Source organism: Oreochromis aureus, linkage group 9, assembly GCF_013358895.1.
Source record: "Oreochromis aureus strain Israel breed Guangdong linkage group 9, ZZ_aureus, whole genome shotgun sequence".
In the NCBI taxonomy this organism is placed as follows: Eukaryota; Metazoa; Chordata; class Actinopteri; order Cichliformes; family Cichlidae; genus Oreochromis; species Oreochromis aureus.
Window position 1 is genome coordinate 22,567,392 of NC_052950.1, and position 22,502 is coordinate 22,589,893.

Here is a 22,502-nt window from a genome sequence, read left to right on the forward strand (position 1 = left end):
CTGGATTTCATTGAGTTATACTAATTTGTTTCTTCATGGCGAGACATCAATGTTCGCCATGCTGCAGGGGTCACACCCTCTGACGAAAAGTCACAGTTTTCACTGTAACCCAAGACCAACTCCTTAAGGCTTTCCTGGAGAAATTTGAGGCTGCAGATGTCATCGATCACAATACTGTACCCCAAAGTGTAAAACATGACATTTCCTGTTGCCACTAGGTGGCGCTGTCCCTCATGTCAAATATGGCAGTTGAAATATGTTCAGGGGTGGAGCCTTATCATATGTGTGCTCTTTGGTCCAGATGGGACCATGTATGACAGAATGAGAGGCAATAAGATTTTCATGGCGAGTCATCGAAATTCACCATGGTGCCACGGCCTCACCGTATCGCGAAAACTCAAAAGCTCCGCAATTGAACATGGCCCAGGTGTGTAGTTGACACTGACCAATTAACTGTAGAGTCATATTTGTGCAACAAAATTCTGCAAGCGTTAAAACTGAAATTTATTACTGATAATCCAAGATGGTATGTGTGTGATAATTCATCCCTGTCACTGAATTTAAGCGAGAAAAAAGCCTGACCTTATAAACACATCTGAGGGATATGGTCACCGCTCTCCACTGGGCACTTCTGCCCCTCCCTGGGATGGTGGTGTTATCAGAGGTGCACTGTCAGGTGACGTTGCCTCTGGTCCTGGGACTCTCACCGTTTGGCCGTGACACAAGCATTCTCTCTCTCTCTTTCACGCTCTCTCACTCACTCACACACACACACAAACCATTGAAGAAGATTGTTGATTTATGTATCTGTGTATTTTCTCATTTGTGTTTACTGTGCTGTATGTTGGGTTTTTTGTCTCTTACAGGTGCAGCAGTTGTCAATACATTGTGCATTTCTGTTTGTTTCTATCCTCCCTGTAGACAGAAAGGACCGGGCACGATCGAGATGCGTGTATGCTGTTTGCACATTCGCACTTTGCAGTGCTGGGCTCTCAGCTTCTCTGCTGCTAGCTTCTCCAGACCCGATCTGATCTCTCCTCTCCGGTCCTGGCCACTACTAAAATAGGAAAGGTGTGATTAGATGATGTTCGCCGGCTGCGGAGATCAGCCTCCCCTGACACCACACCCTGAAACCCCTGCTCCACTCCTCCCCTGGAGCCGAGCCACAAACCACACTTGCCACCGCCTACTCTTTTTCTTTCCTTGACTCCCTTGTGTTAGACATCATCATACTATACAACATATAATGTAATATCTGAAACAACACAAATAGAAATGAATAAATAAACAAATAAACAGATAATGCATAATTTGCCTTAGGGATTATTAAAGTATTCTGATTCTGATCTTGAAAAACAAAATGTGTTCAGCACCACAGTGCATTCAGATCACAACTCTGATTGGAAAAGATGCCAGATACGACCAGATAGTTTTTTAAAACCCCCAAAAAGCACTTCTCAGGAAATGCCATCCCTGTACTGTAAAGGGCAGTGACTGTCGCTCCACCCCCGGTCAAGATGATATAAAGATGGAGTGATGTACTTTCAGTTTTAACACTTCCCTTCTCTTCTGCTTGCTGGTGTGAAATATTCAAAACTGTAAGTATTCTACGTATCTCTACTGACTGATGGATTCACACATTACTGATACTTTTAAATGCATATTGTGGATACAAGCTCATTTATATTCTCTCCTTTTAGGATCATGAGCAGAAACTTCTTGTCCAAAAATGATGAGTTCCGCAGGGGAGACTACCTGGTGTCCAACAACAAGCAGTTCAAAGCTATATTTCAGGTGACTAATTTAAATTTTCTCAGTTCAGAAGCTCATAAAATCCTTGTTTCCCAGTCATGCATGTTGACATTTTAACGTATAATTTATGGCTGCAGGATGATGGTAACTTTGTCATCTATGGCTGGAAGCCTTTGTGGGCTTCAGACACCTATGGATCAGATGCTGTCCGTCTGTGCATGCAGGCTGACTGCAACCTGGTCATGTACAACAACTGTGACACGCCTAGGTGGAGCACAAACTCTTACGGACCTGCCGCCAACCTGTGCCGTCTTCAACTGACTGATGACGGCAAACTGGTGGTGAACAGAGAGTGCAAAGAAATCTGGAGCTCTGAAAAGTCCAAAGGCATGAAGTGATGCTTGTGTGCGACCGTCCTTTGACATAAACCTTCAGCAATGCTATTAAAGCAACATATACCAGTGCATAAACAAGCTTTTCCTTTTTCTTTCTGTTTAGCTTTGACCAGGCTCTGAATTTCAACCTGAATTGTAACCAAATGGCAAAAAATAAATAAAATGAAAGGTATTTGACCAACCTCTTGTTCTGTGTGTTTATATTTTGGCCATTAAACCAATTTTCTTAAGAATTAATTTTGTTGCAAAGGTGAAGTCTTAAAACTTTGAGGTTTGTAGCTGATATCAAACCTAACACAGATTTTGTAGATTCCTCCATTGACCATTAGACACTTTTTCATTTTTATTTCTTCTTCCCTGAAAGTATCTTCATGTGGTCTAGACCTATTGGCAACTGATATTTTTTCATAGGCCAGTTCTTTTTTTCAGTTCATGTTCTCTTTTGGCTCAAATTTTGGCTCAAATTTTAATAAAAGACAGCATCTCAATTCATAAGATAAGATAAGATAAGATGGCCTTTATTAGTCCCACAGGTGGGAAATTTGTTTTGTTACAGCAAAAGTGCAAAGTTATGTAGCAGAAATTAGAAAACACTGGAATGCAATAAAATACAATAAAATAAAATAAAATACTATATACAATAGAATAAAATAGAATAGAATAATGTATACAATAGAATAAAATAGAAATACAAATACTATATACAACTGAGTAGGAAAATACAAAAACACAACTTCGTCAGAAGAAGAATTGCATGTATAGCAGTCTTATTGCACATGTGTCGGTTTGTGTGTTTGATCAGCTGCAAAAGTCTTTATTGTAGAGTCTGACAGCAGTGGGGAGGAAAGACCTGCGGAATCTCTCCGTCCCACACCGTGGGTGCTGCAGTCTCCCACTGAAGGAGCTGCTCAGTGCCTTCACAGTCTCATCCATGGGGTGGGAGATGTTGTCCATCAGGGATGACAGCTTAGCCACCATTCTCCTGTCACTCACCACCTCCACTGGGTCCAGAGGGCATCCCAGAACAGAGCTGGCCCTTCGGATCAGCCTGTTCAGTCTCTTCCTGTCCCGGCAGAGATGTTGCCACCCCAGCAGACCACACCGGTAAAAGATGGCTGAGGCCACCACAGAGTCATAGAAGGTCTTCAGGAGAGGGCCCTCCACTCCAAACGACCTGAGTCTCTGCAGCAGGTACAGCCTGCTCTGCCCTTTCCTGTAGAGGGCGTCTGAGTTATGAGTCCAGTCCAGTTTGTTGTTCAGATGAACACCAAGGTACCTGTAGCTGTCCACAGCCTCGATGTCCATACCTTGGATGTTCAGTGGTTGCAGTGGAGGATGTTTGTGCCTGCGGAAGTCTACCACCAGCTCCTTGGTTTTACTGGCATTGATCTGGAGGTAGTTCAGCTGGCACCAGTCCACAAAGTCTTGAGTCAGTCCTCTGTACTCCCTTGTCGTCCCCATCAGTGATGAGGCCGACTATTGCAGAGTCATCAGAGAACTTCTGCAGGAAGCACTGGGTGGAGTTGTGGGAGAAGTCTGCAGTGTAGATGGTGAAGAGGAACGGAGCCAGAACCGTTCCCTGTGGGGCCCCGTGCACTGCAGACGACCCTGTCCGACACACAGCCCTGAGTCCTCACATACTGTGGTCGGTCGGTGAGGTAGTCCAAAATCCAGGTAGTGAGGTGATGGTCCACTCCAGAGTTCTCCAGCTTGTCCTTCAGAACCGTGGGAAGAATAGTGTTAAAGGCACTGGAGAAATCAAAGAACGTGATTCTCACAGTGCTCCCAGCGGTTTCCAGGTGAGCGAGGAGCGATGTAGGAGGTGAATGATGGCATCATCCGCTCCAATGCCAGGCTGGTAGGCAAACTGAAGTGGGTCCAGTGATGAGCTCACAAGGCGCGAAGCTGAGCCAGGACCAGCCGCTCCAGGGTCTTCATCAGGTGGGATGTCAGAGCCACCAGCCTGTAGCTGTTGAGGTCCTTGGGGCGTGAAGTCTTTGGCACTGGAACAACACAGGAAGTTTTCCAGAGCTGTAGGACTCTTCCCAGCCTCAGGCTCAGGTTGAAGAGGTGCTCCATCACACCACACAGTTGGTCCGCGCAGGACCTGACGACCCTCGAGCTGATGCCATCTGGACCCGCTGCCTTCTTGGCTTTAATCCTCCTCAGTTCCCTCCGAACCTGGGTGGTTGAGAGAGACAGGCTGGAGCCTTGTGTTGAGTGTGTATTGGATGCTGTTGTTGGGGGTGGGGAGGTGAGCAGGGTGAATAGAGGAGGTGTGAAGTGTCTGAGGTGTCAGAGGTGGAACAGCAGCAGTGGGGGTGGGTGAGTCTGCAGCCGATGTTGGAGACTGCCTCATGGCTGAATCAAATCTGTTGAAGAAATGATTCAGTTCATTTGCCCACCTCACATCCCTCCCAGGCAGAGAGTTCTGATGTTTGTGGCCTGAGATGGTTCTGAGGCCTCTCCAGACTTCACCAACATTGTTTTGCTGAAGCTGGTTCTCCATCTTCTGCCTGTAGCTGTCCTTCCCATTCCTTATCAGTCCCCTCAGCTCTCTCTGCACCCTTTTCAACTCCTCTTTGTCTCTGGATTTGAAGGCCCTCCTCTTCTGCTTGAGGACAGCTTTAATTTCTGAAGTAATCCAGGGTTTGTTGTTGGAGATACACCGTACAGTCCTGGTAGGTACGGTGTTATCCACACAGAAATTAATATAGTCAGTAATGCATGTAGTAAGGCTGTCGATGTCCTCTCCATGGTCGTCACAGATCATTATTGTGTAGATGACAATTATCTGCCCTGTTTTTATTCAGGTTTTCTAATTTTATGTTTCCTTTCTTAAACTCTGTAATTTCATCCTGTGTTGGATGTTATTTAGATGTACTGCAATTTGATCAACAGCTGTTGTTTTTAAATGTGCTAGGGAAACAAACTTGACTCCCTTTGTAAGTGCGTCTGCATCTTTGTGCGTCTGCATGTGTTGGACATCACGTCTTTGCATGGAAACCGTCAGGTATGGTGATAAAACCCTTGGTGAGTGTGTCTGCTTCTTTGCATGTAAACCAATATGGTGATAAAACACTTTGTGTGTCTGCGTATTTGTGCGTCTGCATGTGTAGGACGTCATTTTGGTAGGTTCTGCACAGTCATCTGGAAATCATCTTCAGAGGCAGATGATGTCCTGTTGTGAGTGAGCAGCTGAAAAAAGACGAACAATAAAAGAAGAAAAACATTTAAATGCCAGAGCTGTAACAGGAACAGGTTTCCCAATCTTTTGCATCATCCCTCTCTTTAACAAGACTTTTTAACCCTGTAAAGCCAAGTGCATCATATTTGATACATGAGTTTTTGAGACTTCTACATCATCTATCGTCTTTGTGCGTCTGCATGTGTTGGACATCATTTTGGTAGGTTCTGCGCAGTCATCTTCTGTGGTGAGTGAGCAGCTGAAAAAAGAAGAACAATAAAAGAAGAAAAACATTTAAATGCCAGAGCTGTAACAGGGACAGGTTTTTCATCAGTGACTTTTTTTCTCATAAAACAAAACATAGAAATAGTACAACACATTTTTAAGCCAAAAAAACCCAAACAAAAACTAAACAAAAAGTGCCACATGTAGCAAATATGATACAAATGAAAACTCAAGAAGCTGGGAGAAGAGAAAAAATGCCATTTTGGTCCAGAGGCACAAAGTGATTCTTCTAAAGTCATATATGAAACCATTTTTGCATGTAAACTGTCATGTATGGTGATAAAATGTGTGTTTTTATTAAATATGTTCCATCTCTTCGGCGTGTTAAAGAGAACAAGTCCAGATTTAATTATGACAAAATAAACACAGAGTCAAAAACTTTTAAACAACCGTGTCTCTCACTCAGTGGAGCAGACTGATTCCTAACAAGAGGACCTGCAGTGTTGTTGGAAATGCTGAAAAGGACGAAATCAGGTTTAAAAAAAGAAACGGCAATAAAATGTATGTTAAGATGTTCTATAGGCAATAAGACACTGTCCTCTAATCCATCCAAAGCATATAAGCATAAAGGTATATACAGTCTCTGGTTGTCATGGTTTTTTTTGTTAATTCCATATTATAGCACTAACTGATTAAAGTGCGGATGCTGAAACCACTTGTGCAGCACAGTCATTGGGAAACAAATGCTGCTTCTTTCCTGTGTTGAAGTCTTGTCTGTAGTTTCTTTATCACACCAAAAACTAGCACACATGAGGTGCCTGACAAGCATCTCCACTGACAGTTCATGAATCCACTAGGACGTCACTCGTGGTCAGAGTCCAAGAGTCTGAGAGTTTATGCTGCAGAGGAAGAATATGATTCAAATCAAAGGATTATTATTTGCAGCTGCAAAGAGAGACCACAAGGTGTCGCTCTAATGCTTCTGTAGTTTATGTTCATGTGAAAAATTTGACATAAAAAGAAAATTACTAAATTTGAAAATCTCCTTTTTTTTTTCCGAATCACTTATCCAATCCAGAGTTGTGGTGAGACTGGAGCCTATGCAGGTGCCAGGAGGTGAACGGTAAGGTGCACCCTGGACAGGTTACCAGTGTATCACAGGAGTAACACAGAGACACACAGTCATTCATGCATGTGTTTGGACTGTGAGACGAGCCTAGACTACCTAAAGAGAACCCACGCAGGTACAGGGAGAACAGACCAACTCCACACAGAAAGGCTCCAGCCGGCTGGCAGATTCAAACCCAGGACCTTCTTTCTGTGAGTTGACAGTGATAAACGCTGCACCGCCATGTTTTAAACATATTCATACTGTTTTATAACCTGCAATTTCTAAATGCTAACAACAGTGTTATAGTTTTCTACAATACACAGAAACACACAAACTCAGCTGCACTAAGAAATAAACATCATGTAATCCTGAGCTGCATTTATAGGCAGGATATTTAAGGACATTGTGGACATTTTGTGGCTTATCCTGGGAAGCCTTTCAAAACTGAAGAGATCCATTCTTGATTATTATTCGCTTTGACATTTTGGGGCCTGTTGTTTCATATTTTGCATTTCAATTTTGCATTTTTAGTAAAATTGGCAAAGTTTGCTGGGAGAGCTTGACTCAAATTAAGGGTTCAGAAACAGGAGGGATAAACTGAAAAGCAGCTTTATTCACTTAAACTGAGAACAAATTAATCCAGATTTTCAAAAGAGCCAGCCAAACAAAGAATCCAACATCTACGAATCTTCAAACAAAACATTCTGCGAGGACGGACAAGACAACAAGCAGACAGCAACTGAGGACTTGAATACACACAAGGCAATTAGGGAGAGAGGAAACAGCTGGGGAAAACACACAGGTGAACAGAACCCAACAAGACAAGAGGACACAAAACTAAACTAGCACCCTAAACAAACAGGACTAAGATGTGAACTTGACAGAACTAAACAGGACATGACCCAGGAAACAGAAAGACAGGCAGGAACAACCAGGGTTTCATAAACCAGACTGAAACAAAGACATGCTGCTATCAGAAAGTATAAAAAACCAGAACACAAAAGACTAAGAAGACCTTTAAGTCAAAGACTCGTAGGATTGTAAACACTCCATCTGCATTAATCACAGACGGCGTTGTTCAAACTGCACTTTGGTGTCATGGAATTCTCTGTAAATAAAGTCTGCAACACGGTCAGCTGTGGTCACGCTATTTATTACTACATGCAGGAGAACACATCAAAACATCACAGTTTCATGGTAATGAGCGTTCTGAAACAGAAGTGGTGCTCCCACTCCTTTATGCATTCCAAGGAAGAGGGAGGAAGTTACAAATTGATCATACCACACATCACGCGCCTCGTTATGAAACCTAACGGAACAATGGGTCTGCTGTTATCGTTATCAGCACCTGTAAAGGGAGTTGCTTTCTCCAACTACTGAGGTTGAAATAAGTTCATCTAGTTTTAGAAACTTTCACTGAACAGTCTATCACAGTGTCACAACTAAGCATATGCATAAGCACTTAATACTTTAAATTAATATAATAGAAATTTTCTATTACATCCCACCTTTGATTATTTTATAAAATCATAAATAAAATCACCAAAACAAAATTTCCAATTCAACACTATTCAGCATCAACAGCATTGCATACTCAGAGAGGTTCACTATGTGCATCATTCTGCTGTGTTAGAGGTAAAATTTTGCACTTAGTGTTCATCCTCACTCTCACTAACCTCTTTTCTTCATCTAAGTCTAAAATTTGTATGCAAAATGTTAGTAATTATACAAAGGAAAAACATCCCAAAACATCAGAGTACACATGGAAATGTGAAACAGCATTAGTTGTTCACTTGCGAAAAGAGAGCTTTAACACTTTAGTTAAATGAGGGCTGGGTAAGCTTGCTGTGAGACAGAGCAAATCCACCGGTGGCCAAGCAGTTTAGCAACGGGGCGATCACTGGAGACTGCACGGAGAGAGCCTAGCGAGTCCCCAGAGGCATATGGGTAAACCGTAGCCCGTGCGTCAAGGTAAGTTTTCATATGCACACAGAAGCCACTCCTTTTACCGCGTCTCCTGTATCTCCTGTATCGTTTCTTATACAGATTAAAAGGGGGTACGCAGGGAAAGCTAGTGGGGGGGTCTGGTCGTAGTGGGGCGGCAAGTCCCAAAGTCCAGTGTCGATCGAAGCGATGTGAATAGGAGACATGGAGGTCTAGGAGTGTTTGCCGGTCGTATGTTAATAATGCACAGCCACCTGATGAGCATAATATGAAGAAAATAAAAAGTACTATGCCAAAATCCAGAAGCCGGGATAGAGAGGGTAAAGAGCAAAGGGGCAGATGCAGGCGAGAGCGAGAGTAAAGACGGCCAGCCATAGACACTAGCGCCATCTTGTAACTCCAGCAACAACTCAATGTCCACTATGTGAAGGAGCCAAACACATGCCTTCTCCTCTTGTTAACTGAGATAAACTGCTGGCATATTGGTTTTACATCTATACTGTCCAGTCTCTCCTTGTGAACATGGCATATAGCAGCATTGTTTAAACTCATTTGAGTCATTGTTGACCTTAGCCATGTTTTTAGTCTTCTGAGAGCACTGAAGCTTCTTTCAGCCTCAGTACATGCGTTTTATCCTCAGATTAAAATTATTATTATGTGCTTGATGTGCCTCACCTTTGGCCCTGGCTCTTCCCCTCTGACTGCACTAGGACATATTGCCACCTGATAAAATAACACATTGATCCATGCCATATAAAAAGTGAGACTTGTCAATTCAGATTCTTTGTCAAATATACACTAATGAATCAACTTACATCAGCAGCCTAACAATTGTCATGATAATAAATACTAGTTAATCTATAGCACCAAATCATCAGTCAGTCACCTGTGACCTCGCCTCTTCACCTCTGTCTGAGCTACAACATGGCAGAGCTGCCTCTGTCAGCTGATAAATAACAGTGAGACATTCCAAATACATGCAGTCAAACATGTGCTTCAAATACAGTAATGAACCATCAAGTCATCATCACATTTCACCTGTGATCTTGTATCACCATTACTCTCTGAGCTTTGTGTTGGTTCTTCTGTCACCTGACAAATAGGACATACATGTAGGGCTGCCACAAACGATTATTTTGATAGTCAACTAGTCACCGATTATTTTTGCGATTAGTCGACTAATCAGATCATGCATCCATTGGATGTAAAACGTACAGCTTATTTCACCAGCATGCATCTGCTCTTAAATGGTAAAAATGGTAAATGGCCTGTATTTATATAGCGCCTAAATAACTATCATTAGCTTACAGCTTTAAGTGTTTAAGGTATGTAGAATAGAATAGAATAGAATAGAATAGAATAGAATAGAATTCAACTTTATTGTCACTGCACATGCACAGGTACAGGGCAACGAAATGCAGTTTGCATCCATCCAGAAGTGCTTTAGCCATGATATAGATATATTACAATATATATTAGCAATAATATAGATATGTAAGTATATTACAGAAATGGGTCTATTATGGTATGTTATAATGTACACGGTGTGAAGTATGTTATGAATATTCTATAACTATAAGTATGTACAGGCTGTAGTGAGTACAAGCTATGTACAGGCTATGAACAGGATATAAATATGAAAAACTATACAGAAATATGAGATATACAGTTATACAGAAATGTGAACTATGCAAGTTATAAACAGTTGTAGGATTAAAAATTATTGTATGTACAGAATGATTATTTACACAGAACTATACAGTAGTGCAGTTAAGATAAGTGAGATATGTGGATAATTTCTACAGAGGCTAAAGTGCTAGTGGTTGTGAGTGGTGGTTCAGTCCATGTTATTATTGTGTGTTTGAGGGTACAGTTGTCCATTGTGGGTGTGTGTATGTTCAGTCCATGAGTTTAACGTGGGTCAGATGTCAGGAGGCAGAGTTCAGGAGTCTGACAGCTGTGGGGAAGAAGCTGTTCCGGTACCTGGTGGTCTTAGTCCGGAGGCTCCTGTAGCGCCTCCCAGAGGGCAGGAGGGTGAAGAGTCCATGTGATGGGTGACTGGGGTCTTTGATGATTTTCCCAGCCCTTTTCAGACACGGCTTCCTGTAGATGTCCTTTATGGCAGGAAGTGGTGCTCCGGCGATGTGCTGGGCAGTTTTCACGACCCTCTGCAACGCCTTCCGGTCCGAGGCAGAGCAGTTCCCGTACCAGACTGTTATACAGTTGGTCAGGATGCTCTCGATGGTGCAGCGATAGAAGTTCACCAGGATGTCTGAGGACAGGTGGTTCTTCCTCAGAGTCCTCAAGAAGAAGAGGCGCTGGTGAGCCTTCTTGACCAGCTTGGAGCAGTTGGTCATCCAGATGAGATCCTCGGAGATGTGGACTCCCAGGAACTTGAAGCTGTTCACACGCTCCACAGCCGTCCCCTTAATGTGGATGGGTGGATGTGGGTCAGCATTCCTCCTGTAGTCCACGATGAGCTCCTTGGTCTTCTCGGTGTTAAGCAGCAGGTTTTTTGTGTCGCACCACTCAGCCAGACGATCCACCTCCTCCCTGTAGGCGGTCTCATCGTTGTCTATGTGTCAGGTCGAGTCTCCACCTCTGCCTCTCAGAGTTCCCTATCTACTTCTTTACTATTTGAACAAGAAAAGCATCGTAGATTTAAAGACACATCTTAACTGAAGCAAAGCTGAAAATTTGGAATGAATTTTAGAGTGAAAGAGTGAAAATCCAAAAGCTGCTGCAATCCTTTGTATTAATGATCTCTCTCTCTCTCTCTCTCTCTCTCTCTCTCTCTCTCTCTGTGTGTGTGTGTGTGTTATCCTTCCTCGCAGAAGAAAAGTCACGACAGGAGCTTTTTTTGAATGCATTTCCAATCAGCTTTGTTCATGCACACTGTGAAACAAGAATCTAAATCTTTGTATCACAATGATTTTTATAAAAACATGTTGTTTAGGGGATAATATGACAAATCTTTTGTGGTCCCTATTATTGATCAATGAGAAGAGAAAGAAGAGGAAGCTTGAACCCAGGCTCTGGCCATTTTCATGACGAGTGACAGCGCAGACATCTGCTAACAAGAGAACATGTTTTTTCATCATAAAGATTGTGATGTGAAGCATCAGCAGTAAGTTAAAGTGTCGCTTCAGTAATGTTGCTCGGAGAAAGAAGTGTTGACTCATGTTTTTTAATAGATGACTTAAAACACTAAACTCCAATATCAGGGCTTTATTTTAAGTTTAAAGAACATAACAAGTGGTAAGACGATGAGTTTTACTTTTCACTGCCCATGTTATGTTGTATCCATTTATCGTGCATGCTACTTTGCTCTGTAGACTGTAAAATGTTTCACTGTATTCGTGAAATAAACCAGACTTTCAATGTATGCATCTTTTACTGTTTTTCTGCTTTTGTTCATCCCAAGTTTGATAAAACCCACAGACATCCAGAGTTAACTCACTAACAACGTGGAGCAATCTCAGTGTATTTAGCTGCTTTTTTCCCTAAACACAATCAGTTGACTGATAGAAATGCCTGTAGTCCTCACTTTGGTCATTGTGAACACTGAAGATGTGTTCCATAGACACCTTATACTTGTATTTCCTTCAATTACATCCAATATTACTATGTTGTATTTAAATCCACCTTCCTTTTATAGTTTGCCATGAAATTTGTTAAAGCAGCGGTCCCCAACCTTTTTTGCCTCACGGACCGGTTTATGCCCGACAATATTTTCACGGACCGGCCTTTAAGGTGTCGCGGATAAATACAACAAAATAAAACTAGTACCGGTACCGAAAAAAAGAAGATTTATTCATAACACACGTGAAAAGACCCAGGAAAACCGAGTTAACGATGAAAACGATAACAAAATAACGCTGAAAACCGATAAAAACCCTGAAAACCATACATTTCACACCTGAGCCTCAACTCTAGCGGCCCGGTACCAAACGACTCACGGACCGGTACCGGTCCGAGGCCCGGGGGTTGGGGACCGCTGTGTTAAAGCATTGCTCAACGGGCCAGAAGTGCAAGTCACTCTTCCCCACTTTCACAATGCTAAGGTCAAATCCACAACCCCCAACAGATGGTTTGTTACACATGGGACAGAAGGGCAACTCACCCTTTACTGACACCGTCTCACGCACTCTAAGATATTTGAAGTTGTTGTGTACAATGGTTTAGCCACAGACGTAACTTCCACTTTTTGATAAAGATCACTCCATCTGCATATTTCTTAGGAAATTAAGCGTTCCCCATCTTTATTAAGCTGTTATTTATACATGCCGACACAATAATAGAAAGTGAAGAAACAGAAAGATAATCAGAAATTAATCAGCTTTCAGCCTTCGTTCATATTGAAATGTTGAAATCTTTCCTGCTAGACCAAAGTGCAGCGTTCGATACTGCTGATCATAATATTTTATTACAGCTATTATTAAATGGAGAGTCCTCTTCACACACTGAGGTTAATTATGAAGCTCCACAGGGTTCTGTGCTAAGACCAGTTCTGTTTACATTATACATGCTTTAGAAGGTATAGCATACATTTTCACTGCTATGCAGTTGATACCCACTGTTATTGGTTAAACTACTGGGATGTCTTAGATACATAATGAGCTTTAATTTTCAGCTTCTAAATTCAGATAAAACTGAGGTTATTGTACCGGGATGTAAACATCTTACAAACACAAGACAAGATCCTTACTCTAAATGTAGACATTTATAAATAAGTGCTTAATAAAGACGCAGCACGTTTAATTTCCTAAGAAATATGCACATGGAGTGATCTTTATCAAAAAGTGGAAGTTACATCTGTGGCTAAAACATTGTACACAAAAATGTCAAAAATCTTAGAGTGCGTGAGACGGTGTCAGTAGCGAGTGACTTGCACTTTTGGCCCATGTGTAACAAACCATCTGTTGGGGGTCGAGGATTTGACACCTTAGCAATGTGAAAGTATTGAAACATGCTCCTGGCTGAGCATAAGATTTCTGCTTACAACAGTTTTTAAGTATGGCTAATGTATAATTTGACTTCTAAGGTACACACACACACACACACACACACACACACACACACACACACACACACACACACACACACACACACACACACACACACACACACACACACACACAACAACAACACCACCAACTGTATCTTTCTTTTCTGACTTTAGAGTCTTTGTTTATTGACCCGTACTGTCCGTACTGGTACTGGGTTGTTAGACCCAGCGTTTTGTGCTTAATATTAGTATTATCTTATGTTTCGGTTTAATTCTTGTTTTCTTGTTCTTAGGGTTTTGGTTCTTGTGTTTAGTGCTTTGTTATACCTACCTGTGTCCTCCCCCAGTGCTCCCCCAGTGTCCCTGAATGTTTGTGAATTTCCTGTTTTACTTTGAAGGTCTGTGTCTCTCGTGTCTAATTAGGTTCAGCTGTGTCCTCCTCTGATATGTCATTCCCCCATTCACTTTTGTGTATTTATAGTGTGCCTGCCTGTGTTCTTTGTCACTCCGTCTGTGTTACCTGGTGTATCTCTGGGTCTCTCTGCCCCACAAATTCCGTGCAGTCTCTACTCTTCATTTTGTGTTCTTATGGTTTATACATTAGTTTCTCCCAGTTTTGGTTTATGTTTTAGTTTATGTTTATGTTATGTCCTCGCCAGCCTCGCATTTGTTTGTTATCCTCCACTTTAAAGCAACGCTCACTCGCATCATTAGCCTTTGCCTGTATTTTGGGTCCTCTTTCTCACAACACCACGTACTCTGGCAATCATACGGTTGTGATACTGGAGAGAAAAGGGTAAGGTGTAAGAGACTAAATCATTACACACAAAACTTCAAAAATCTAAAGAGTGTGTGAGGCTGTTAGCTGTAGAAGTTTATTGCCGGACAACACAATGTGTCAGTAAAGAGTGACTCGCACTTTGTTTCTTCAATTTCTATTAATGTGTAGACATTTATAAATAAAAGCTTGATAAAGACGCAGCATGCTTAATTTCCTAAGAAATATGCACATGGAGTGATCTTTATCAAAAAGTGGAAGTTACGTCTGTGGCTAAACCATTGTACACAAAAACATCAAAAATCATAGAGTGGGTGAGACGGTGTCAGTAAAGAGTGAGTTGCACTTCTGGCCTGTTGAGAAATGCTTTAACAAATTTCACTGCAAAATATAAAAGGAAGCTGGATTTAAATAGAACATGCTGGATGTAATTAAAGGAAATACAAGTATAAGGTGTCTATGGAACACATCTTCAGTGTTCACAATGACCAAAGTGAGGACTACAGGCATTTCTATCAGTCAACTGATTGTGTTTAGGGAAAAAACAGCTAAATACACTGAGATTGCTCCACGTTGTTAGTGAGATAACTCTGGATGTCTGTGGGTTTTATCAAACTTGGGATGAACAAAAGCAGGAAAACAGTAAAAGATGCATACATTGAAAGTCTGGTTTATTTCATGAATACAGTGAAACATTTTACAGTCTACAGAGCAAAGTAGCATGCACGATAAATGGATACAACAACATAACATGGGCAGTGAAAAGTAAAACTCATCATATTACCACTTGTTATATTCTTTAAACTTAAAATAAAGCCCTGATATTAGAGTTTAGTGTTTTAAGTCATCTATTTACTGAAGTGACACTTTAACTTACTGCTGATGCTTCACATCACAATCTTTATGATGAAAAAACATGTTCTCTTGTTAGCAGATGTCTGCGCTGTCACTCGTCATGAAAATGGCCAGAGCCTGGGTTCAAGCTTCCTCTTCTTCCTCTTCAATTATCATTGATTAATAATAGGAACCACAAACGATTTGTCATATTATGAGGAGGAGGAGTCGCTCTCCTACCTTCCCTTTGGTTATCCCTTCCCAACTTGTTATCTTGGATTGTTTTTCACTCGCTCAACATCAAAAGGGTCAGGACTCCTATTAGGCCTTAAATGAGGGGGGAAATATGCCAAAACAGCAAGATTGCCAAAGCCAACTCTCATCTGGACTAAGCTAATGCTAGCAACAACGCAGCCGGTAGCAAAGACTCAGAGATACTCCAGGCTATAGTGAAGGTAAAAGCGGAGATCCAAGAGGACAGCAGACAAAATATGGGCAAACTGAGCAAGGAAATTACCGGCAAGCTGGACAAAGTCAGCGACGAAATAAACAGCAAGTTGGGTAACACTGCCAGGGACATACAGTGCCTATTGGAGTGGGTGGATGAGGCAGAGTCTAGGATTACCCAGCTGGAGAGCTGGGCTGAAGAAGTGACCACGGTCATGTGCACGAGTCTGGAGGACTCTTCAGCAAAAGATTACTGATTAAAGTTATAGTTTTCACACAGCTGAATAAACGTCAAACAGAAAACGGATTAAACAGAAGTGGGAGATGGTTGAGAATTTACTCCACTGTCCTGATATATGTCCTGACAATCTGCAGATTTCATTAAAAGTTTAGTAAACTGTCATCTTGTCTTAATGTTTACTTAGCACATATCTTAAACACTTCAAGCAGTAAGCTAATGATAGTTATATAAGAGCAGACGCATGCTGGTGCAATAAGCTGTACGTTTTACGTCCAATGGATGCTTGATCTGATTAGTCGACTTATCGCAAAAATAATCGGTGACTAGTCGACTATTAAAATAATCGTTTGTGGCAGCCCTAATGGATATCTTTTTGAAGACCCACCTGCAAATACTGGAGGAATTGGGCCTTAAAATTTAATGGCGTGGGCAATCCATTTAAAAGGAAAGAGTTCTGGAGAAATTGAAAAAGGATGGCTCACACGTGACTTTTTGTACAAGAGACACATTTGTCAAAACAGGAACAAGCTAAATTTAAGTTCCCCGGATATTCCAGTTCTTTCTACAGCACCTGTAGCAATAGCAGACAAAAAGAAATAACAACTCTTATTTCTAATCCACTAAACTTTGATCTCCTTGATGAGGTTGGTGACAAGAAGGGCAGATATCTAATCTTTAAAGGGAGAATTAATAATGTTGTGATCACACTTGCTAGAGCATCAAAAAATGAATTTTCTATCACATTCTGTGTATATTCCTCCAGAATGTGATAGAAAATTCATTTTTTTGATGCTCTAATTACAGTGAGCAAAGGTATTTTAATCTGCGGTGGAGACTGGAATACTATTCTGAATTTCCTCCTGGATACGACAAGTTGTAAGAGACAAAAACATATAGATCAAAGGATCTTAATATCTTGATGAAAGAAACTGGTTTGTTCGATGTTTGGAGAGCCCTACATCCTAAAAATAGGGATTTTACCCACTTGTCATTCTGGCACCAAGTTCATTCCAGACTTGATTTCTTTTTGATGGACATTGTTGACCGACATTGAGTAAAGGAGTGTTCAACTGGTACTTTTTTTTATCAGACCTTAACATGATTTATTAATCTGTTCAGCTGTCAAGTTTTGCAAAATCTACAATATGGAGACCAAACTTAGGTATCCTCAATAAAGAGTCTACTATAAAGAAGTTAAAAAGGGAAATAACTAATTGCAAAGGAGATAATAGCGACGGTCAGGTTAAACCAATTATGGTGTGGGACACGGTTAAGGCAGTGATGAGGGGTAGACTGATTTCGAGGATGGCTTATCTAAAGAAAAACTAAAAGGGCAGCATATGATGATCTCGAAAAAGAACAGAGAAATTTAGAAATCAAACTACAACAAAAAAGTAAAGATTAAAGCTTGCTCAACAAAATTAGAGTAACTAAAAACACGATAAAAGTATTAGTCCAAGAAGAACTGGAAAAGAGGTTAAGATTCTGCAAGCAATCCCTGCATGAATCAGGCCCGAAAGCAACAAAAATTCTAGCTAGGCGGCTTCGGAAGCAGGAGAGAAGAATTACATACTGCAATCAGTAACTGAAAAGTGAATAAGTGCCCTGCTGGTAGTGATGGATTTCCAAACAATTGGTACAAAATATTTAAAGAGGAACCTGCCCCCACTTTACTCAAATCCTTTAATTGGACCCTCAATAATGCCGAAATACCTGCATCCTGGCACGAATTGGTAATATCTGTCCTACGTAAAGAGGGTAAAAATAAACAATACTGCGAATCTTAGCACCCCATTTCTATTTTGAATGCAGATTCTAAATTATTTACCTCAATAATCTCTAAAAGACTAGAAGTGTCATGATCCTGGGTCCTTTTGACCCAGCGTTTTGTGTTTTCTATTATGGTACTATGGTTTCTGTTCCTCCTCGGTTTGTGTTCATGCTTTTCTGCCGTGCATTCCTGTGGTTAGTCCGTGTCTTTACATGTATGTGTTCCTGTTTTATTTTGAAGGTCTTTGTCTTATGTCAGAGTGTCCTGTTTACGTTCCCCCACCTCGTCAGCTGTTATGTCTCCCAGGTGTGTTCCCTCCTGTTTCCCATCCCCCTGATTACTGGTGTGTGTTCACTCGTCCTCGTTGCTGGTTCGTCTGTGTTGTTTCCCCTCGATCTCCCTGCGTCTCTCCATGTGTGATTTCCCCGGACCTCCCTGCATCTTCGTTTCTGGTTTGTTTTGTTAGTTTTACCCAGTTTAGGTTTTCCGGTTTCATGTTCACCTGCCATTGCTGTTTGTACCCACTCCTGTAAATAAATACTCACCTGCACCAGAGCTGCCGCCTTTTGGGTCCTCTCTACAAACTCCACACGCCTGCCACACCGGGCGTGACAAGAAGTCCATTTGCTGGATTTAATACACGAAGATCAGACAGGCTTCATAATAGGTCATCAAACACATGACAGTATTAGACGAACGCTCCATATTATAGAAGAAGCGAAGAATCAGAAACTGAGAATGGCGTTAGTAAGCCTAGACGCAGAAAAGGCCTTTGACTGGGTCAGCTGGCCCTTTCCGTATAAGGTATCTAGGATTCAATAACAAATTCACTAAATGTTTACAATCATTATACAGAAATCCAGTGGCCAGGTTAAAGATTAATTGACATCTATACACTAGTTTTCAATTGAATAGAGGCACCTGGCAGGGCTGTGGGCTCAGCCCCTCGCTCTTCACTTTGTTTATAGAGCCTTTAGCCCAGGAAATAAGACAAAACCCAGAGTTGAACATGTAATTGCTCTTTTCGCAGACGATATCATTACATACCTCCAGAATCCTGACGTGTCACTCCCGAGCTCATGTCAACTCTGAAGGAGTTACTAAGAAATTTCAGGGGCACCAGCAACAATGTTGGAGACAGTGTGGTCACCCGAATCACTCTCATATCTGTTGGACGTGTACACAGTTGACCTTATTTTGGGACAGTATATCCAAGTTAACAGATGACATCATGACCTATGCCATCCCTAAGGCTCCCAGGACCTTCCTACTGGGTTTGCTGCCCAGGGATTTGTTACTAAAAAAGGACAGATAACATTTTTACAATCCTGTTGATCGCAACTAAAAACGCCATAACAAGAAAATGGCTTAAGAAGGATCCTCCCTGAGTATAGCAAGTGCTAGAGATTATAGAGGAAATACATCGGATGGAGAGACTAATTTTCTTTCTCCAACTTAAAGGACATCTTTTTCAACAACGTTGGACTAAAAGGCATAAATATAAGCAAAGGCTTGAAGATTCTGTCATTTAATTCGGCCTATATCTCTTTATTTGTATGATGTTTAGAACCGTGCCCCAGTTTGTTCCTTTTATATTTTTGATTTTTTTTCTTCTTCTCACTATGGAAATTCCAAACAAAAAGTTACAAAAAACCCCCACACAAAATGTTTGACATTTTGCAATAACCCTGATGACCCCACAAGCCGAAACACAATGGCCCAGATGTTTGTAAGGACTTTTAATTTACGTATTTGCACATTTGCACTTTGCAGTGCTCAGCTCTCAGCTCTCTGTTCTCTGCTGCCAGCTTCTCCAGCTCTGATCAGATCTCTCCTGTCCAGCCCCAGCTGATATTAAAACAGGAAAGGCATGATTAGATGATGCTCACTGGCTGCGAAGATCAGCCTCCCCTGACACCACACCTGAACCCGCTGCTCCACTCTTCCCCTGCAGCCGAGCCACAAACCACACCCTGCCACAGAGCCTCTTTATTTTTCCTTGACTGTCTTGCCTTTATCATCATACTATACCTCATCCAATTTAATATCTGAAATAACACAAATAAAAATGATTAAATAAACAGATGAAAGATTCACATGAACAGCAGCCTACAGAGATTGTTGGCTGCATAATTTCCTTCAGGGATTATTAAAATATTCTGATTCTGATTCTGTTCTTGCAAAAAAAAAAAAAAAATGTGTTCGGCACCACAGCACATTCAGATCACAATTCTGATTGGAAAAGATGCCAGATACAATCAGATATTAAAAAAAACAAAAACAAAAAGCACTTCTCAGGAAATGCAATCCCTTTACTGTAAAGGCCAGTGACTGTCGCTCCACCCCCAATCAAGATGATATAAAGATGGAGTGATGTGCTTTCAATTTTAACACTTCCCTTCTCTTCTGCTTGCAGACCGGCTGGTGTGAAATATTCAAAACTGTAAGTATTCCACGCATCTCTACTGACTGATGGATTCACACATTACCGGTGCTTTTAAATTCATATTGTGGATACAAGCTCATTTATATTCTCTGCTTTTAGGATCATGAGCAGAAACTTCTTGTCCAAAAATGACGAGCTCCGCAGGGGAGACTACCTGGTGTCCAACAACAAGCAGTTCAAAGCTATATTTCAGGTGACTAATTTAAATGCTCTCAGTTCAGAAGCTCATAAAAGCCTTGTTTCCCAGTCATACGTGTTGACAGTTATCTAACGTATAATTTATGGCTGCAGGATGATGGTAACTTTGTCATCTATGGCTGGAAGCCTTTGTGGGCTTCGAACACCTGTGGATCTGATGCTTTCCGTCTGTGCATGCAGGCTGACTGCAACCTGGTCCTGTACAACAAATGTAACACGCCTAGGTGGAGCACAAACTCTTGCGGACCTGTCGCCAACCTGTGCCGTCTTCAACTGACCGATGACGGAAAACTGGTGGTGAACAGAGAGTCCGAACAAATCTGGAACTCTTAAAAGTCCAAAGGCATGAAGTGATGCTTGTGTATGACCGTCCTTTGGCATAAACCTTCAGCGATACTATTAAAGCAACATATTCCAGTGCATAAACAAGCCTTTCCTTTTTCTTTCTGTTTAGCTTTGATCAGACTCTGAATTTTAGCTCTGAATGTGCACGTTCACTCACAGCTTCCATGTTATTGTAAAACACAAAGGAATGTAACCAAGTGGCAAAAAAATTAATAAATAAAATGAAAGGTATTTGACCAACCTCTTGTTCTGTGTGTTTATATTTCTACCATTAGACAGATTTTCTTAAGTATCAATATTGTTGCAAAGGTGTAGGAAGCAGTCTTAAAACTTTGAGGTTTGTAGCTGATATGAAAACTAACACAGATTTTGTAAATTTTTCCACTGACCACTAGACATTTTTTCATTTTTATTTCTTCTTCCCTGAAAGTATCTTCATGTGGTCTAGACCTATTGGCAACTGATATTTTCCCTTGAGCCAGTTCTTTTTTTCAGTGTATTTGTCGTCTTTTGGCTCTTTAAAAAAAAATAAAAGACAGCATCTAAATTCATTATTGTGTAGATGACAATTATTTGTCCTGTTTTTATTCAGGTTTTCACATTTTATCTTTCCTTTCTTAAACTCTGTAATTTCATCCTGTGTTGGATGTTATATCATTATTTTAGATGTACAGCATATTGGTCAACAGCTGTTGTTTTTAAATGTGCTAGGGTACATCTGCCAAGGGTAATATCTCCTGGGCCTGGGGATTGATTGCCCCCCTGGGGCGGTGATACCTGGACCTGGGAGTATAGAGTAGGTTTGGAGAGTGGGAAATGGGTGTATAGTGTTTATTTCTGTTCACGTTGTTGCACTTTGGGCGAGTATTTGTATTGTGTGCATGAGGGTGGGAATGTATGCTTGTGTCTGTGTGTGCCAGTGTCTATGTCTATGTGTCAGGTTGAGTCTCCACCTCTGCCTCTCTGGGAACATCTCAGCTCCCCCTCCCCCCAGGTGTAGAGGCCTGTCTCTACCCACCACACTCCCTGCCGGTGACCGATGCCCTCAGCCGTCGGTGCGTTGGTGGTTCTCGGTGTTCGGGGCTGGGCACTCAGTTATGTACCTGGCTCATTCCTGGCGGCTGCTTGGCGGGGCCTGGCACCCGTCGCCAGGTCGGGCCCCTTCCGGGGGTTGGGGTGCCCTCGGGACTCTGGGACCAGGGCTCGGTCTGCACTGGCACGACTGGCTGCCAGCAGGGCCTGCAGGCAAGTCACCGCAGTCCCCTTTTGTGTCTGCACCGTGGCTGCTGGGTGACCTCACGTCCAGGGCTCTCTTCAGCTCTTTCCAGCAAGGTGGCGCGGTTGCCTGTTCGGTGGTCCTCCTTGGGCTTTCGGACTCTGGGGCGCCTGTAGATGTCTGGGCCTGGGTCTCCTCCATGTCTGCTTCATGCTCTGGAGGGCAGGGCTATAGCTCCCCACACACTCTAGGAGATCATTACATGGATAAACCTTTTGAACTCAAGCGCGCTCACGCACACAGGTGTACACACGGGTGTTCACAGACACAAACTAAATCTTCCTTGGCTGCTACCTTAAAGCATATCTTGTGCTGTCGGTCTTGCGTGCTGCTCAATAACAATCAATATTTAGTATTTACTGTTACTCACACTTATCTAGTTGTCGCTTTGATCTCTGTATTGTGTTGTTCTCTCTTTGTTTGTTTTCTTTTTTTCTTCTTGATCCAACGGATTTTCTCAGTGTCTTCTCTTGCTGTCCCCCTTTCCCCTCTTTTCCCCTTCTTTCTTTCTCTTTCTCCCTGTCTGTCTACTTATCTGTCAAAT

At 41.8% G+C, this 22,502-nt stretch overlaps 2 protein-coding genes across 5 annotated transcripts; both read left to right on the forward strand.

Moving 5' to 3' along the window:
- The first annotated feature begins 1,533 nt into the window (after positions 1–1,533).
- Positions 1,534–2,328, forward strand: LOC116313110 (mannose-specific lectin-like). Its single transcript, XM_031730682.2, has 3 exons — positions 1,534–1,598; positions 1,701–1,794; positions 1,890–2,328. The coding sequence occupies exons 2-3, from the start codon at positions 1,705–1,707 to the stop codon at positions 2,148–2,150; spliced, it is 351 nt and encodes a 116-aa protein (XP_031586542.2). The 5' UTR covers positions 1,534–1,598; positions 1,701–1,704; the 3' UTR covers positions 2,151–2,328.
- A 2,849-nt stretch (positions 2,329–5,177) lies between these two features.
- On the forward strand, positions 5,178–20,917 carry LOC116313342 (mannose-specific lectin-like). 4 transcript variants are annotated; one of them, XM_039617152.1, is made up of 5 exons: positions 5,178–5,581; positions 6,638–6,879; positions 20,110–20,136; positions 20,239–20,332; positions 20,518–20,917. In XM_039617152.1, exons 2-5 carry the CDS (start codon positions 6,752–6,754, stop codon positions 20,668–20,670), a joined length of 402 nt encoding a protein of 133 aa, XP_039473086.1. In that variant the 5' UTR covers positions 5,178–5,581; positions 6,638–6,751; the 3' UTR covers positions 20,671–20,917. The 4 variants fall into 4 exon arrangements, with proteins under 4 accessions (XP_039473086.1, XP_039473083.1, XP_039473084.1 ...); XM_039617149.1 differs by having other exon boundaries at positions 5,282–5,581; positions 20,431–20,917; XM_039617150.1 differs by having other exon boundaries at positions 5,282–5,554; positions 20,431–20,917.
- The last annotated feature ends 1,585 nt before the right edge of the window (positions 20,918–22,502 follow it).